At 41.5% G+C, this 19,084-nt stretch overlaps 1 protein-coding gene across 2 annotated transcripts in view; it reads right to left on the bottom strand.

Annotated features, from left to right (window-relative positions):
• Scel (sciellin) overlaps positions 1–19,084 on the bottom strand; it is an 84,478-nt gene that overhangs the window by 45,469 nt on the left and 19,925 nt on the right. For both annotated transcript variants that reach the window (XM_035452615.1, XM_035452616.1), the window contains exons 8-10: positions 7,167–7,247; positions 4,988–5,053; positions 2,922–2,981 (exon numbers count right to left, since the gene is read on the bottom strand). In XM_035452615.1, the coding sequence (XP_035308506.1) occupies positions 2,922–2,981; positions 4,988–5,053; positions 7,167–7,247 (207 nt within the window). The remainder of the gene's footprint in view (positions 1–2,921; positions 2,982–4,987; positions 5,054–7,166; positions 7,248–19,084) is intronic.

The following is a 19,084-nucleotide window of genomic DNA, read 5'->3' as shown; positions in this document are numbered from 1 at the left end:
AGGTGACCCTGACGAATCGCTTCAGCTCATGTTGATACAATTTCCACATAGGTAAAATAATAACACTAATCATGTCCATCTTAGAAAGAATCAATAAGTTAATACACAGTTTTGAGCATAACACCCAGAAAGCCATAAATTCTCACCTAATCTTAGCCATTATAACAAATAGGACCAGGTCAGTGTTTTTCATGAAATACATGTTTGCTATAGCCCCCTTTCCAGTTGAATTTGTAGACAATAAGATATTGTCAGCTTCAGAGAGACAGAGTGGGTGAGCCTGTTCTGTGTGAAGATGCTACTGCCAGAAAAACTGTCCAGGACAGTCCTCTCAGACACTTTCTTCACAATGCTCCAGTCATCAACAATCAGTAGATGATTCATTTAAAGCAGCCTTGTACATTTAATGATAAGACTAAAAGTTGGGAATGAATACAACGATGTTTGAAAAACTGTTAGTGCCCCTGACAGAGAAGGGAAAGAAGCAATATTCTACCTTCATGGGAAACAAACTGCCTAGTGTCCAAACACAGCATCCTGTTATTGTTCCTTGCTTGAAATGCTACCTGATAAGCAGAGGTTCACTGAAATTTTGTTTCTATCCCAAGGGAAAGAGCAACTGTACGAATCCTGTACATTTTGGCCCCAGACCTTTGTGATTGGCATGAGCCACAATGATGAAATTTTTTTTCCGGGATTCAAAGTCTCTGGTGTTTATCACAAGAAAATTAGCATAAATCATGGAAGACACCCTGTGGTGAATTAAACACCATGGAGACAGCATTCTGAATGAAGAACCTGAGCTTTCAAAACGACTGTAAATTGATAAAAAGCTTTGGATATTAAGTTTCACCATTGTCTTTGCCACAAATTAAATGCCCTTAATCAGATAGCAACGGCTCTCTATTCCACAAAGAGCAGCTTCGATAATGAAGCTCTTTCTAATCCCTTTGGAGAGCCCACAGCGCATTTCCCTGGACTATGTGAAAGCAGCATTCTCTCTGCATGACTAATGTATGTGTCTGTGAGATCTGTGCCTGTAGCCTGGGATAGAGGACAGGAAAGCCAACCAACTGCTGTTCTCTCTGTGTGGGGTGACTCACATCATGCTATTACTACTCTTAAAGTCAGTCACTTATCTCCCCCTCAGTCTCCAACTTAAAACATCTTCCACTGTTACTGAAAACTAAATATTAACCCAGGTGTGGCTGGGCCAGACCTGTAACCCTAGATATCCAGAAAGTTGAGGCAAAAGGATCACACATTCAAGACCTGCTTGGGCTACAGAGAGTTCAAATCATGGCTGGCAAACTTAAAGGGACCTTGCTTTGAAACTTTTTTAAAAACTGAAAAAACAAAGCTGAGAAAATCTCCATGACATCTCCTGTCATGTTTAAGTCTCAGGACTGAAGAGTTTACTTCAAAGTAAATAATAATACCAGAAATATAGGAGCTTAAATGAGAGAAAACTTAAACTTGGTCATGAAACATGGAGACACTCGCCAGTCTCCGTCTAATACAAAGCTCTTATTAACTGCACAGAAAACCCAGAGTCCTTGTCACCTCTGGTGAGGTAAAGGTGTTTGTTGTTGAGAGAGGGTCTCACTCTCAGGCTGCCCTTTTTCCTCAGCCTCGCAAGTGTTGGGATTGAAGGTGTGTGCCAGCACATCCAGCCTTTGAGGGGTTTTGTTTGGTTCAGTTTTTAGTGAGATACACTCTAGTAAATTCTTGTCATTGCTTAATTACATTAAATAGGGGAAAACTTCTCTCATCTGGGATTAAAGCTATGAGATTTTTGCATCCGGGATTTTTACATATTCCTCCTTTGGACAAAGCTGCATGTTATCTCGTAAATGATCTCTGGTGACTAAGACAAAGTGGCTTCCCTGAAGATGAAGACGGGATGACAGTGAGATGAAAGGGAAGATGGCATATTTATGCAGATAACAAAGATCAAAAGCAAATAGGCACTGTGCGATAGAAATATCAGGTCTCCCATCACTGAGGCAGGCAAGAGTCACACTCCACTGGGTCACACAAGGAAGACTTCACAGGGCAGGTGATGGGTGACCTGGATCTTGAAAAATGGAAGGGTTTAAATAGATGGACATGGTGACATTGAGACTGGTAGAGATCACCGTATGGAAGAAATGGCAGAAAGAAACGTGTCCAGGAATTATGGAAAGACAGTGTTCTAAGCTGGTATCAAAGTTGGGATAAACATGTGGGTGAAGTCAGAAATTATTCTGGAACTGAATTATTCTCGATCCAGGTTGGCAAACATAGTCATGCATAACTAAATGGGAGTGGCAGATATTTACAGAAAAAAAATATCTGTCATTCAGGGGAAGTAATGGGACCAGAAGAGGCATAAGTAAATTTGAATAGCCATGCTAATCTCTTCTCTTGGACACAGTGAGGGTTTGAACTGGCATAAGGCCATGTATGGACAAGAGACGTTGTAGACATTTAGGTTATACAAACCTATACTGCACAGACAGTAAGGGATGGAAGAGCTGAGAATAACTTTAGAAAGCCTGAAGAAGGAAGAACAGAAGCAGGAAACAGCACATCTGGGAAGGAAGGGTGAACCAGGTCCAAGGATATTTGGAATGGAGGTGCTAAGGGCAAAAATAAGTGGCTATCTGGGCTAGCAACGTGGATACAGGACTGGAGATCTGATTGAGACGTGCGGTCACTTGAAGTGTAGATTCTATGGGTGATAAGATGGCGTCCATAAATGTCCTCACCACCCGCTATGGAGGGATGCTCAGAGAGACACTGAGAGGGTTTTTCTTCATAATTATATACAATAAGCAGCACTGGGGATTGGCTCATGTTTAGAGATTACAGGCACACTGGCTAGCTTTTAGACCACAAAAATGAGAGGAGAAACAAGTTTGGGAGCTTTGGGACCTCACCCCTTGTCAGTTTTCTGAAGTGAAGCAGCCACCCTGATGATGTCATCGAGATCCTCAGCCCTTCAAAGAACAGAAAGAGAAGCAGGTCAGTGGGGATGGAGCTGGACTGTTGAATTTCTGGTGAAGGAAAGGGTGTCCACAGTCAGGAGTGATGAGCTGAATAAAACTGCGAGTTGCTCCCATTGTCTCCACCCATGGGACACACAGACACTAGAATCCGTCATTGCCACTGACTTCCCTCGGTGGACTGGACTATTAAACTCTCAGGGAAGATGCACCGGCATCACGTGACATGGGCAGCACAATGTGGGAGGTGATAAAGGTTTCAAAAACACGTCTAAGTACAGGGAAGTTGCATGCTTTCCAAGTCTAAGGTACATGTGTGGTCTGTGCTTCAAACTGGGACTCTTCTGAGAGTCAAAGGGGTAATACAAAAGAAATTTTGCTTTGGGAAATAGCTTCGTCATTTTTTCACTTATTATACTGATGGAACTATGAGGTAGCAATGACATTTTTTTAGATCTGTTTGTTTGTTGTTTGGGGTTTTTCTGTTTGTTTGTTTTTTGAGACAGGGTTTATCTGTATGGCTTTGGAGCCTATCCTGGCACTGGCTTTGTAGACCAGGCTGGCCTCAAACTCACAGAGACCCACCTGCCTCTTCTTCCCAAGTGCTGGGATTAAAGGCATGTGCCATTACCACCTGGCCATTTGGTTTTTTAAAAGAAAAAATTTCTGGGCTGGAGAGATGGCTCATCTGTTAAAGATGAGACTCCCTCCCAAAAAAAAAAAAAAAAAAAAAAAAGTTTCTTATAGTTTTGAGATTATAAATGTAATGACATTATTTCCTTCTCCCCTTTTCTCCCCCCAAACTATTCCATATACCCCTTGCTCCCTCAGATTCACACATTCCTTTTTAGACTAATTGCTTGTAGGTACAAACTCCTCAGTCTATATAATGTTATTTGGTGTACAACTTTAAGGCTGACTGACTGTTTGGTATTGGATAACCAATAGGTGCGCCCTTCCCTATGGAAGACTATTTCTCCCAAACTCAGTATTCCATGTGTAACCCTGACTGCCCTAGAACTCACTGCACTGTGTTTACCATAACGGCCTCAAACTTGGAATAATCCTCTTGTTCCTGCCCCATAAGGGCTGGGATTACAAGCATGTGCCACCATGCCTGACTTTAAAATAAGTATTCCCCAAAGCCAACATTTTTTTCCTAAGTAATAAAGAAAAAGAAGGAATACAAACAAAACGTATCCAAAATGAATGCTACCCTAGGTAGGATGTACAAAACAGGTGTGAATCAGGACCATGGTGGGGAAATGCCTTCTTACCAAATCAATCCACAAGATGGGTAAGCTGCTGGACAGGCTGAGCATGACTGCGACAGCCAGAACCAAGGGGAAGCGTTTGTAGTACAAGTTCAGCTAAGCAAAACTGTTTCCCCTGATCATTCACGCCACACAGCAACAGTGGCCTTGATCATTGATGCCCAACTCCCAGCAACAGTAGTCTACATCTTGAAGCAAATACAGAGGAAGGAAATGCAGAGACAAGCAAGCCTCCTACTTTCAAGGGGTTTCATCTCATCCTCTCCTTATGTTCAGACAATTTTGGATCTGCAATGTAAATCTTAAGACAAATTTAAAGAACAAGAACCTATAAAAGCATGTATTACCTAGCCAGGCATGGTGCCATACTTTAATACCAGCACTTTAGAAGGAGGGGCAGATGAACCTCTGTAAAACTGAGACTGGCCTTGTGTACATACCCTAACCCTAACCCTAACCCTAACCCTAACCCTAACCCTAACCCTAACCCCAACCCCAACCCCAACCCCAACCCCAACCCCAACCCCAACCCCAACCCTAACCCACACAGCAAGTTCCAGGGCAGCTAGCACTACATAGTGAAAGCCAGTCTCAAAAACAGTTTACTTATCTTAGTTGAAGCTGATCAGAAAACTGATTTTATCTGATTTATTATTTGAAAGTACTCCAACAAAGCATGCTTTATCATTGGTACAATTGCACACACGTCAACAGGGATTTCTGTACCTTATATTTTTTTCAGCGTGTCGATTGGCTTCTCCAGATGCCCCTGCTCTAGTTGCATGTATCTGCCTAGAGTTTTAAAAATAATACCTGTTAGGTAAGAAAACTCTTTCATGCTAAATTATATGAATGAGAATGCAATGTGTTCAGAAATATAAATATTATACTGTTGACAAAAAATTACCTTAGTAATTGCCATCCCCCTTTTTGAAAGTCTAAAAGGCACAAGATTCCAATTTTACAATATCAACTGCTTTTTATATGTTTTAAGCCACTAGGTACATTAGTCATGTCTGATCCAGACATTATACATTTAATTTCCATTCATCAAAGTGTTTTGTCTCTATCTCTATTAAATAATTATATAACATTTTAAATATTAAGAATCATTTTGTTGTTAGGCAGCAAAATAACATTTTTCATGAAAGACTTATTCCATATGAATACTACCAAGAAATGTATTTGCTCGTATAAGACATAAATATGTCTATATTTCAAATATGTCTACCACACCAAGAAGGGGGACATTGAACCAACAGCAACAGATTGTACAATGCTAGGTTGTCAGAATTCATAAGACTTCTCTCTTTTCCTTAGACTGTGCTTGACCTACTTATTCATTCTTGCTTATTCTCAAGAAGCTATATTCAACTTTTTTTTGTTCTCCTGAGGACATGTGTTAATTACTTCCCTTTCATATTCGTTCATTAAAATCACCATGCTGTGATTAAAGTAATCAGGGTTTTTTAAAAAAAAAAAAAACATGCATGTTGTCCCAATTTTATTTTTTGGATCATTACTGAAAGAAAGGAGAATAGTAAAAGTGGATTTGACCAATTCCTATGGAATTAAGCCTTTTCTGAATATAAACATGCGCAGCTCTCTAGTGTCAGTGATTTTAGATCAAAATTTAGGTGGTACAGGGACAACTTATTTCAGTTCCTCAAAAAAAAAAATCTGTTCTAATTATGACTTAATTGCTTACCACTATAAAACTAAGAGGACCAATCAGGTAAGACGGGAAGCTTGAGACATTGCTCTTATGAGATAATTATAATCACTGCAGAAATGAAAAGTTATAAAATTAATCCATATCATTAATTAGTTCAGTGAAAAACTATTCTCCTAACTCATTAAAGCAATATCCTGAGGACAAAATTTCAGAGATCCGGAAGTATTTTATGGGTAGAAGTTCAGCTCTGGGGTTTTACCCCCTAAGGATGGACACACAGGTGCCACACACCCCTGTTCTTTCACCAGCACTTTCTAGCAGGTTACCCTCTTATTTAAAAAATGCTTCTATAATTGTGACTTAGGATAACAGTTCTATAATTGTATCTTACAAGGCATCAAAAATCCCCCTGAAGAGGCAAAAAATCACAAAAGAAGTAACTGTAGGCATTCAGGCAGATCCAACGCGCTCAGTCCCCACTGAGACACTGGGATTTAACCTGACAATACTAATGAAAAGATGGGACATCCATCTTGAAAAGTAATTCAAGATTATCAAACTACGTAAAAGGGACCCATAGGAAGACTGCCAAGCCTCTGAATTTGTTTCTAAGTATTAATTATAGAGTGGCGAAAGTTCGAAGTAGTAAAGAACGCGTGTTTTTCCCCATGTGCAGAGAAGTTATTTGGGATATTCTTCAATGATTATGACAGTTTTGATATAAATCAAAAATGCTTTGGTTTAAAAAAACCAAGGAACAGCCTAAAGGTATCTCTACCATAATTGAATCTTGAGTAGTAACACAAAGCTGTAAGAATATCCCTTATCACAATACATAGCTCTTAATGAAAAACTTAACTGCAAGAAAATAGAAATGAAATATACTCACACATGTTGTTTAATGTGGTTGACATTTAATAGGCATGAGATATATGCCCAATATATACATTCATTTATATCAAGTGCTAATATATAAGAAATTTTCATCCAAACTCTTACAACTGGTCCATGGCTGTTTCAAAGATACAGCTCCCTAAGGCAGGTAATAGCCATCTCTATTCTAAAGCAAAAGTAATTACACATGGGTACAGAGTTAAAAGTTCTGTGAGCCTTGTATTAGTGAATGTACACAGAAAACACAGCCATGCTTTGCACAATGCCATTCACAATTCCTTTACTGTCATTTCCCTTCAACACCCTGGCAAGACACTCAAAAGGGCAAGTTCTTACCTATTATTCTGTCTCGGTTGTTTAGGAGAAGCAATGGGAGAAGAGGGTTTGGGAGGTATTGGAGGGTGAACAACTGGATCCCTTTGAAACAGAAAACAGCAGTTCATTACACCATAGGAATGTTATCCATTTTTACCTATTAACCACAACATCTGTCATGAACATGAAAATATCACTTAAACTCACAACCCAATGTATGGGGAACCTGGAAGGTCAGAATTCACAGAGCACAAACTCTAAAAAAGTCAAATACTTTAAATGTGGATATTTTAAAGGTCCATTCAACTGGGCTTTTGGGAACCTACTGTGACTACAGCTGGAACTATAACATGCCCTTCAATTAGCTTAGTATTTTGCTAGTATGTTTAGTGAGTCATGGCATTTAGAGTCATCACATGAGCTCTGGTATTAACAAATAAGCTTCTTTAAGGGATTATGTCAACTCATAGGCTGCTATAGAAACAGCAAGAAGATTCCTTATGTTATGGATCTCAAAGAAAACTTGGTTTGGAGATTTTCCATAATTTTTGACTTAACTATTACCAGTACTTGATAGCAATGATAGCAAAACATGAAATATGCCATTATTCAACTTCCAATGAGGTACAAAAGTAGACCCAAGAAGTCCACATGGTTGAGTGACAAGGGTACTGGAAATGGACAAATACATTTAATTTCGGATGAAGTCAGCTCCTTATTAAAGCCATGTCACTATCCAGCTGCCCACCTCCCATCACTGCTACTTTAGTGCTTCTCTGCTGCCCGGACGCTAAGCTCTGTACCTAGTGAAAAGTTCCTAGTGATATGCACTCAAGTACAAGGCTACCTGCATTGCCAGCTCCATGGCTATGGGTTACCCATATTCTGCTTTTTCATCTGTAATAAGCTCTCTAACAGGATTGATGGGGGATTTTCAAGGCTGGATGAGATCATGTCTTTAGTCTGCAAGGAGCACTTGGTAGCTTTCTGTGTGCAATACAGTCTACGAAGTAAATAATGGTTTTTGTTTCCAAAAGGCTTTAAATATACAAATAAGTACAATTGTACAAAAATAAATCAGAGTAAAGACAAAGAGTAATGGGAATAGAGAAAAGACATAGAGTGGTAGGGTAGGGACTCCTATTTTATTAGCATAGCCTTGGAAAGCCTCTGTGCAAGGCAAAATTAAAGCTGAGACCTGCAGGAAGTGATAAATACTCTGAGGACATCAGCTTAGAGATGGCACTTGACACTTGAAACTGTAAGAGATAACCAAAGGAATTAAAGAGAGACAAACTGAGCCAGGGTTCCTGCCTCACATGCCATGGTATTTAGGGGTCAAGAACATGAGAAGTTAGAGCAAAGGAGCTCAAGGAAAAGTGGGCAAGAGAAAAGAAGACGAAAGTGAGGAGGGGGTTCCTGGAAACCAGTTGAGCAAAGCCCTACCTAGTATGACTGATAAACTAAGGAAGACAAGAACTGTGAAATTAGCATGACTTTGGCAGAGTGGTCAGATCATTAGTAATCCTGACAGGAGTACTTCTGATAGAACAATGCATGTTTGGGAATGGAGTTGTCTACACTATAGGAGTAGACTTAGGAGAAAATGTGAAAGAAGAAAGAAAATTTGAAGTAGATGTTTTACAGATAGGTCCAAGGTCATGTGACTGTGAGCATACATGCACATGTACTTGTGTGAGTGTATGTGTGTGTGTTTCTCTGTGTGTGTGTGTGTTTTCTGTGTGTCTCTCTCTGTGTGTGTCTGTGTGTGTTTCTCTGTGTGTGTGTCTGTGTGTGTTTCTCTATGTGTGCATGCATGTCTCTGTTTGTCTATGTGTGACTCTGTGTCTGTGTCTATGTGTGTGTGTGTGTATGTGTGTGTGTGTGTGTGTGTGTTTCTGTGTGTTTGGTCTTTGATAGAAGTACAGATTGTATCAAAAGGAAGAGAGAACACCTGAACAACTGAAGTACATCAGTTGATTGGGGCAGAGAAAGTTGTCTTTTGTTTATTTCTATCATCGAAGAAACAATGAAAACCAAAGCCATTGATTCAAAGTGAGGAAAGCAAGCAGAATTTGGAGAGAGAAGGTGGGGGAGGGGGGAATTACATGGAATCTTTCCCTAAGAGAACAGACAAGTAAGTCAGGCCAAGTAATAACATACTATTTTAAGAAATTACTATACATCAGGAACTCTTCTGAACATATATTTATTAACTCAACTAATCCTTACTACAATTCCAGAGATAATATTTTTTCTTCCCATTTTACAGACGAAAATACTGAGTCAGGAACAGTGAAAATAAATATGTCGTAATTATACAGCTTGCACGTGACAGAGTGAGGAATCTGAGCCAGGAGGCTTGGTTCCTTGTCCCTGCTCATGTTGCACTGTCTCCCAGGAGATCCTGAGCGTCTGCGTGTATAACCTGAGCCTATCACTACTGATAGCATCAAAAGACAGCTCTTGAACATAGTTTTCTCTTGCCATATTCAGTTATTTGGAAACAGGATGAGCAGAAACTTAGAGGTAATTGGTTTCCAAGAGGTAAGTAAGTTCAGCCGAGAGTACAGCAGAATGTGGGGACACAGGACAGGGCTGGGTGTGAAAGCCGAGGATTGCAACAAGACATTGTGGAGTCTATGATGGACAGGAACAGAAATGGGATCTGGAGAATGTGGCTCTGTGGAAAAGACAGCAGAATCCATGAGCTGGTGCTTAAGGTGAGGCTGTGGAATGACCAGACTCGGGACTGGAGGGAGTGATCTAAAGAGATGTGACACAGCGAGAAAAATAAAGCTTAGAAAGTGGTATTTTTGGCCATTTATAAGGGCCCAGCCTGTGTGCACTTAAGAGAGTGTGAAGAAGATATTTGGAAAGAAGGCCAAGAATATAAAATCCCAGAGGTGGTGTCCTCAACACAGATATGTGATGGGGGATGTCCTTCTGTATGCTGTGAATATGTGTTTCTCTTATTGGTTGGATAAAGAGGCCAATGGACAGGCAGGATGTAGCCAGGCAGGAAGTATAGGTGGAGCTACCAGAGTAGGAGAAGATGGGAAGAAGAACTCAGGGAGTGAGTCGTTGGAGAGACACCATGTAGCTGCTGAGGAAGACAGAGACCGGGGCCTCACCAGTAAGCCAAGACCGCATGGAAATACACAGATTAATAAAAATGGGTTAATAAGTAACAGAGACCTAGCCAATAAGAAGCCTGAGCCATTGGCCAAACAGTTTATAATTAATATAAACCTCTGTGTGTTTATTTGGAACTAAATGATTGTGGCACTGGTTGAAACAGAAACTTCAGTCTACAGATATGGAAATCATCAAATATTATAATGGGGTTGGTGGTGTTTATGGAAAACAGAGAGTCTGATATCAAAGTTTTTGAAGACTGAAGCTGGGTGACTCAGAGGCCTTCAGAGAGGTCAGTGAAGAAGAAAAGCCCATGACAACATAGCTTCCAAGAAGAGGTAGAGTTTAAGGAGGGAAGAATTAAAATCAAAGAGGAGTAGAAACAGGATCAAGCAGGATCCCTTTCTGAAAGTATAGAGGAGATATAACACACTAACAGAATGAGCAATGACTTGGTAAGACTCAGGGGTAGGGGAGTTTGAGGATAATGGACGCCAGCATTAGTTTCAGGTTGATATCAGTTGTGGTGATATCAGTGATCTAAGAATCTGTGACGATGGCCCAAGTGGCTGGAAATGAGATTACTGGATTTCTTGGGGTGTCAATGGACACATGCCTAAAGGACATGATCAATTTTGTTCTGAGGCTCTTGGGGACCCTGGGCACAAGGGTTTCCTGGCTCTTGGTTCCATACTAGTAGGCGGGAACCACTAGAACAATCTACATGGAAATACTCTCCCCATCTTGACTTAGTGTCCAGTCCTTCAGCTGGGATTATTTCATTTATATTGACCCCATCATCTTTTCTCAGAAGCTATTCTTGTGATAGGCACACACATCAACTAATAACCAGTAGTGTACCTGTGTGGATTTGCTGATCAAATGCTTTTCTTCCAGTAACAGATGAAAGATAGGGAATAACCAACCCAAGTAATACTAGGACTGCCCGGGGCAGTGGATACACAGACAGGCAGGGAGGGTAGTAACCACACAGAAAGGACAGTTACAGAAATGGGAAGTAGGCCTGTGACAAGCTTTGCTTATGCAAGAGCCACATCAATGGAATCTGAGACAACCCCTCTATTTTAGAATGGCTAAGGCTTCAAAGAGGTGAGTAAATATTTGTTGAATGAGTCTGGGAGAGAGATGTTGACAGAGGAAAAAAAAAAAAAAAAGATCTGAGACGGTTGGGGTAGAACTCGGGAAAGGAAGTTTGGTATGAAGTCATGAAAGTCCCTGGGTGGTAGTTTGCACCCTGCTGGGTCAGCCACAGGGCAATGCCCTGTGGGCTTCACTTCACCTCAGAGGAGCTTCCATTTGCATCTTTGCTTTGACAGCCACAGATGACAGAACCCAAGCCTGATGTGAGGGGAGGATGAGAAAGTCATTCACACCGTGCCAGGAACATTATGTGATCCAAGCAGGGGGATTAAAAATGAAAGGCAGGCAGGAAGCTGTGGCCTGGAGTGTTGTGGAGAGAAGCAAACAAAAGACATTTATTGGAGCGGTCTTAATTGAATTCTTCTTCTTTGAGATGTGATGTTTGAGTGTAGATGCCCTGACTCTCTCCTCTGTCCTTCCTGGCACCCTACAAGCTTGGATGTAATTGTAAAGAGTTGCTTCCAGGAATAAAACGGCGTTTGTCAAGAGAAACACATGAAAACTTTCAGGTTGTAGCACAAAGACCAGAGAGAGCTAGGAAGGGCTGTTTATGTTGGCTGTTTTTCACAAGCCTCTGCAAAGACCATTTCTGGTCTCCATGTTGCTATGGGGTAACATGATTGGCTTGGGACTCGTTCTCGTACTTTAGCACAAGCCTAGGTTCCAGCAAAGACAACCATCACTCATATTTAATTGTGAACTTGCCTCTCCTTCTCACTGTGCTTCTCCTTTCACACAGCAGAATTTCCCTTCCAAAAACAGCAAAGGGGCATGCATGCACCAGCAAGTAAGCTCTCTGCTGTTCCCACCACCTTGACTGCCCCTGCTACGGTGCTTCCTCGCCAGGATGGACTCATTCCCTGAAACCATCAGCTCAAGCAACCTCGTGCTTCTGTAAGTGGCCTTAGATCATGGTGTTTTATCTCAGCAATAGGAAGGTTGTTAATACTGTCACCTTATCCATTTAGGATTTAGGAATCTTAAACAGGGGTGGGGGCTGAGGGGATGAGAACTGGGTCACCCCGAACCACAACCCCAAATGTTGAAATCTTCAAATATCAAATTCTAATGTCTGCATTCCTTAAAGTCCAAAATTTGAAATAGAACTCTAGAAAAACAATTTGGCAGGCTCTCACACACAGGATTTTATTAGTTCTATGAGCATAAGGTGGGTGATGTTTTTCCCACTGAGGGCTGGAAAGTTGTGTAGTTTTCCTTACATCATGTAGCTGGTAAGTATCTCCACAAGGTTTTGGTGCCCTCCTTTTGATGTCACATGCTCCTTTTCTCTTCATCATGCTACATCTAATCAAGTAATTTAAATGCAAATTTATTTTTCAAAGGCTGCTATGGCAGGCATGGTGGTACATCCCCACACTCCCAGCCCTTGGGAGGCTAACTCAGAAGGATTTAGAGTTCAAAGTCAGAGAAGCAGCCATTATCAGTTCAACAAGACCGTGTTCCACAGCCGCCTGTGTTTTAGTGTTAGGATAGACACCAATATATGAGACTAGCAAAAGTATGGCCCACCCTTGCAAAGAGCTTATAAGGCACGAGGCAATGCCCAAAGGAAAGTTACTGTAACGATTTGTGACTTTCTAGTGGGGAGGGGTCACTACCAAACCCTGAACACAGTCAGAATTCCATGACTTCTGTTCCTGACTAGCTTTGCTGCAGCCTTTCTGTGAGCAGGCAAAGGATGTTGCTCTTCCTGAATCCCACAGGCAGCTCTGGATCTCTGGATGGCCATTTGAGGCATTACTGCAGTTACCGCAGAGAATTCTCCATCCCTGGAGGCCCTGGCTACTTTTGACAGATCAAGTAACTTGACATTTGAATATCTATCGAGCTTTTTCAAATGTATGTAGATGCTGCTGTGGGTAATAAAATTTACTTTAGCATTGATCTAGAACTTAAGTCCACAACAGTGAGTTCTCTAATATGGATGTGATTTTATTTCCCAAAGACTGTCAGAAAGATTGGTTCCTGGTACAGCAATGAGAAGAGTAGAACCTTCTGGTGGTGGGATCTAGAGTAAAATGTCTAGCAAATCATACTGTATGGATCCTACTTGAGTTTCCATGGGAGTGAATTAGTAAGAAAACGATGAGCCTGATGTCTCAATCTGGTGTCCTCTCTCAGCAGACCCTGTCCTCTCTCAGACACTCTTGGGATAAGGTCTTCACCAGGACCCAGACATATAAATTTTAGATTTCACTTCCAAAGCTATGAGCTAATCTTTTCTGGATAAGAACATAAAATAATGCTATACTTGGTCAATAGAGACAACCTATAAAATATTAGTTCAGTCATACTAACTTTTGGCCCTTAGTTTTGCAAAGAGGTGGTAATAATAGCCCAGCCATCATTAGGTGAGGCAGACAAACACATCAGCACCGAAGTGGTACCTACTCAAAATGGATTGACCCTGTAGACCTCTATGTAAACCATGAAACTTAGAAGAAACTCCTTGTGACCACTGGTTAGACAAAGAGTTGCTAGACATGATACCAAACGTATAACTCACTAACAATACCTGACAAATCAGATTTCAAGGGTTTTGTTGCTGTTGTTGTTCTAGCAAATTGTTCTAACAAATACATGGTTAAAAGATTGACAATGTCAGCAACACATTAAAAAATTATAAGTCACATATGTGATAAAAGATATATTGTCTTAAAACTTTCACAACTCAACAGTCAGCAAATAAAACACCCAAAAGACAAAAGACTTGAACGTATACTTCACAAGAAGTTTTGTGTACTTCACAATTCATTTGTACATTTGACAAACAGACAAAAGGACACATCGCACAGTTGGTTGCTAGAAAATCAGGTATCCAAACCATATTGAGATAAAACAGACAAAAGGACATATTGTACAGGTATCCAAACTATATTGAGATAAACTACATATTATGATGGCTAAAGGGTTTTTTTTTTAACTGGAAAATTAAATCACATTAAGGAAACGGAGCAAGTAGAACTCTCATCCTTTGCTGGTGTGCATGTAAAAGGGACAGACGTTTTGACCAGAACCTGTGAGGTCTTTACAAAGTAAAGCACATGCTGTCACCTGACCAATCAGCCCCACTCATTGGCATTTGCTTAAGACAATCAGTCACTTGTGTTCACATAAACCAGATGAAGTGTTCATCCCTACAACAGAACACTACTGGTTATAAAAGGAAGAAACTACTAACGCACACACAAACACGGATGCACTGTGCGTGCATTGCACACAATCAAAAGACTGCACACTGTCTGAATCAGTGTGTGACTTTTTAATAGCTGAGAGATGAGAAGACAAAAGAGTACATTCCCCCACTTCCCAAGTAAAAGACAGTCTTAAGAAAAATGAGTCTTCGTATGCTCCTCCTATTTCCAATGTCCTTGTAAGACACTGTGATCACCATTCCCATCTCCCACAGGACACCACACCCAGAGCTCCCTGCCTGCAGCTTTCACCCCAAAACCTCCCTTCCCTGCTTACTACACAAGGTAAACCCCCTTTGCCTTGCTGTGCTCTATTTCTGCCTTTATCAGTAGGGAAGAAACCTACAACTGGATGACCAGAGACAAAAATTAGATGTGCCAGGGTGTTTGTACTTTGAGGTAGAATATAACGTCTCTGATAGAGATTCAGGCAATGCTGCTGAATAGTGAAACCTTTTCATTCTTCTTTAGCTGTCTGGCGCTCATGGCTTGGGCAGGGTGATCTTTTGATAAATGACAAATCTACGGATCCTGATTCTCCAAGATTTTGCTCATCTCTGCTTTGGGCCTGGGACATCTCTGCTTCAGCATCCTCAACTGGTCTTTGGCAGACAGAAACAAAGGGGATTCCATCGGATAGAGGAGCCACGGGAAACTGGATTGGGCAAAGTTTTGGTTTTCACTTGTTGTTTGAATATATGAGTTGCTTAAAACTGATGTGGAGAGGCCCAGGGCTGCCTGAGTTGTCCCTATCCATCCAAAGAAAAACCAAGCCCTTGCTCAAGGTCAAGGCCTTTACTTGCTCATGCTGGACTAGCCTTCTCATCCTACTCCAATGCTACTTCAAATAAATAACAAACCTTTACCCAGGTTCATGTTTTAATTGTTTTGGACATTTAGAATATGTATTCTGGACATGTGGGATGAGTTTTCAATTATCTGTACTCTGGCATGTTACTGAGCATTAGACAATATTAATGCTTATGAGAGATTCTAGTTAATGTAAAGATTTGTATTGAGATGAAAACAAAATCTTTCTGTGTGTGTGTGTGTGTGTGTGTGTGTGTGTGTGTTCAAACTCTGTAGAGGAATTGGCACCAATAGAGTTAAAAATGCAGCAGCATAATTAGGAAGGTTACATTTTACCATTTATAGTTACAGACAGAAAAATATAACTACAGTGCAAGGTTGCTATGGCAACTCACTTTGCAATCAGGATTTTTTTTTTCTCCTCTAATTCTACCAGTCCGAGAACTGGAAATCAAAACCATGAAAGAAGAGGTTGCAACAAAGTAAGGAGGAGCTCTAATGGTGGGGTGTAGGAAATAGTTATTTTCTCATTTTACCAGGTATGTGTCGACTATCTTATTTTTATCTAAAATTTATTTTCTTCCTTGTGTTTGAAGATGATTCCAGAAGAAAACATACTGGCTTTATTAGTACTGGAAATAGAGACAATGGCTGCATTGTTCTTCCCCACTCAGCATTCTGCATAGCATTTATGAATATTTATACTGTCTGTTAAGCAAGTACTTTAATATGGTTTAACAAACTGCTTGCTTTGCTTTCAGACACGGTCTCACTGTGCGGCTCAGGCTGGCCTTGAACTCATGAGCCTCCTGCATCTACCTCCCAAGTTGGGATGCATGGGATGCACCATAGTACCTAGCTAGCAAAGTTGTTAAATGAATTGTGTGTGACATCTAACCACTCAGCCTCACAATCCTTGAAATACATGGAAGCATTTGAACTCATTACGATATAACCTTTGGTTTAGAAGGCAGAAGGCTGTGTCCCATCACTGTTACATCCATGCTCCATGTCTTCTACATGGTACCTATCATCTGCTCTATCATTGGCTCCAGCCTGGGAAACACTATTACTTTTTCAAAAGGATCACATGTGGCAAAAATTGGAGTTAAGAGTCAAATTAAAACATACAGATACGAATTAGTGATTACTGACAAGATGTTTTGTGTCAGATTTTCCGACAGTGTTTTAAATAAAAGCAGTGAGGGAGAGTCAGGCAGCTCCTCTGACCTGATAGTTGCCTGTTCTACTCATGCTTCACACTAGCATGTACTTGGAGTCCAAATGACATAATAGCACAGTGATGATTATTAAATATAAAGCTCCAAAAAAGTCCTGGAGCTCACCAAAGGTGCGAATTATATACCCATGATATCTTGTGCCAGCTGCCATTCCACCACAAGAGATCAAGTGTAGAATAACTGGATTCCCTGCCACTAGCGAAGATACCTGACAAAGGACGGCTACCCAGAACTCCCCACAGAGAGTCCCATGCATATAGTGCACTCATGGCACCCACACTACACGTGTGCATATTTGATACACAATCCACCATCACAGCTTGATTCTTCCTCCTTTAATCCCCCACCAGCTCACTACACCTTACCTTTCCTCATCATTAACTGTCACCTCTGGCTCTATGTCTTCTGAATCTACTGTATCACCAACGCTTCTTCTATTGCCTGCTTGTATGTGTTGCCCGTATTCTGTAGGTGTCTCCACAGACATCAGATTCCTAAGGTCATCAGATTCCTAAGGACCACTTGAATTGGCCTCCATGTTCAGTGATCCATGGTAGCTAAGTAGGGGCTGGGTCTACAACGCTCTGCATTTTTGGCATCCATCCAAGCACTTTCTTACACATCGACAGAGCTCAGCAATTACTGTTTGCAAAGAGGCAGACAAGGAAGAAACGGAGAGCAGTAGAAAAGTGCTTAGCCAGTCATCAAAACAAACACACAGAATAAGGCCCAGCTAATGACAAAGACACAGATGGGATGGCAATGTGGCGAAAGTGCATTGTTTTATATACCTTAGGAATTATAATCTATGGATGACTATGTCCTTGTTAATGAATCACTACAGATGCATTTACTTAGTGCTGCAAAGGGCTACAAGATAACCCATTTATTTGATGGAAATACTGCAGTAGTTTTCTAAGGTAATGTACTATTAGTTGCCAAATGAGGATTATTAATAATTTTTCTGAGTCCAGATTTGGGGGAGGGGAAATCCCTTGTACAGCATTCCACACTCATTCCCTTATTTGATATTTTCTCCACAAGCAACTTCTTTCTAAATATGCCACCCCTAAGTTAGGACCCCCTTAGCGTCTTACCTGAGTGCCTCCCCCACCACAACCCTCCCCGCAGCATCTCTTATTGCTTGAGAATTACTGCACAGAAACACCCTTCTAGTGTCCCGGAATCTACCTACTCAAAGCAAGGCGTCCTGGCGGCGTCTTCAGTCCTACTGTACTAGCCCTGGACAATCATTTCAGCTGACTCTCAGCCATATCATTACGCTTAAAACACCTGTGGGCACAAAAGCCCTTCCCTGTGTAACTTCCCTCCTTTCCCCCCAGGGTCTGTCCCCCAGGTCCCCAGAAGCTTACCGGGCACATCAGACCTCCCATAGGATGCTGGTGCTCTTTGTGTGACCCCACACTGGATCCCATGTTGCGGCTAGACTGGTTGTTTATGTCTGTGGTTCACACCTTTAGCTATCACAAAGAACTCCAAGCTGCTGTGGCCCCTCGGAGTTGTGGGACATGAATTTCCAGCACACTCCCAAATGGCATTATCGGGACACATAAACTCACCCTAAGATCGATCCTTCGTCTCCCAGGAGTCCCCCTCCACCCGTCCCCTGTGTGCGGTTGCCTATGGAGAGGCTCACTGCTCTGAACAGGCAAACCTGGCAAAGCACGAGCCAAACTAAGTTCAGGGTGCTACTGCCACCTAGTGACGACTTTTCCCTTGGTCAACACTAACCTTGAACACTACAGTGAAGATGGGATAAGAGACAAAAGGAAGACACGGAAGTCAATGATAGAAGTTGTCGATGCGGGTGGCACTAAGTGCTCATATGATTATGACTTGAAAGTCTTGTTACCAAAGGTAGCACGAAGCCCTCCTCCAAGACTGAACACACAAGGGTCGATGGATCCTCATTGGCTATGAGGAGGATCTCTTCCGGGGCGGGCCTGTAGGGAATGCCCCTCAGTGAGAAACACCTGACGAGGTTGTGATGAAAGAACGCACAGAGGTTCCTGATTCTTAGTAAGTAGTTTGGCCTGAGCTTCTTCACTGGAATGTCACCATCCCTCCCGTCACATCTCTACTTAAATCATACGCAAGTAGCGCATCAATAACGCAAGGAAATTTTGTTACCTAATGTGAACCAAGAGCACAGAAAGGTGTCAATCAGAAATGAAAGTGATAAAAAGAAATCAGATCCAAACACAGCCTGAGACACAGTGTCTGAGATGTGGGAGAAGATAACACTCAAGACAGAAAGGCTGCCTTTCTGAGGGTTGCTGGAATGGAGAGAGGAGAACAAGCAAGATGAAACAGATGGAGTAACTGACCCCAAACAGCAAGGGGGATTCGTGGT

The sequence above is a fragment of the Cricetulus griseus genome (assembly GCF_003668045.3).
Source record: "Cricetulus griseus strain 17A/GY chromosome 1 unlocalized genomic scaffold, alternate assembly CriGri-PICRH-1.0 chr1_1, whole genome shotgun sequence".
Lineage (NCBI taxonomy): Eukaryota > Metazoa > Chordata > Mammalia > Rodentia > Cricetidae > Cricetulus > Cricetulus griseus.
Note: the sequence above shows the minus strand (reverse complement) of the source record. Positions and strands in the feature narration are given on the sequence as shown.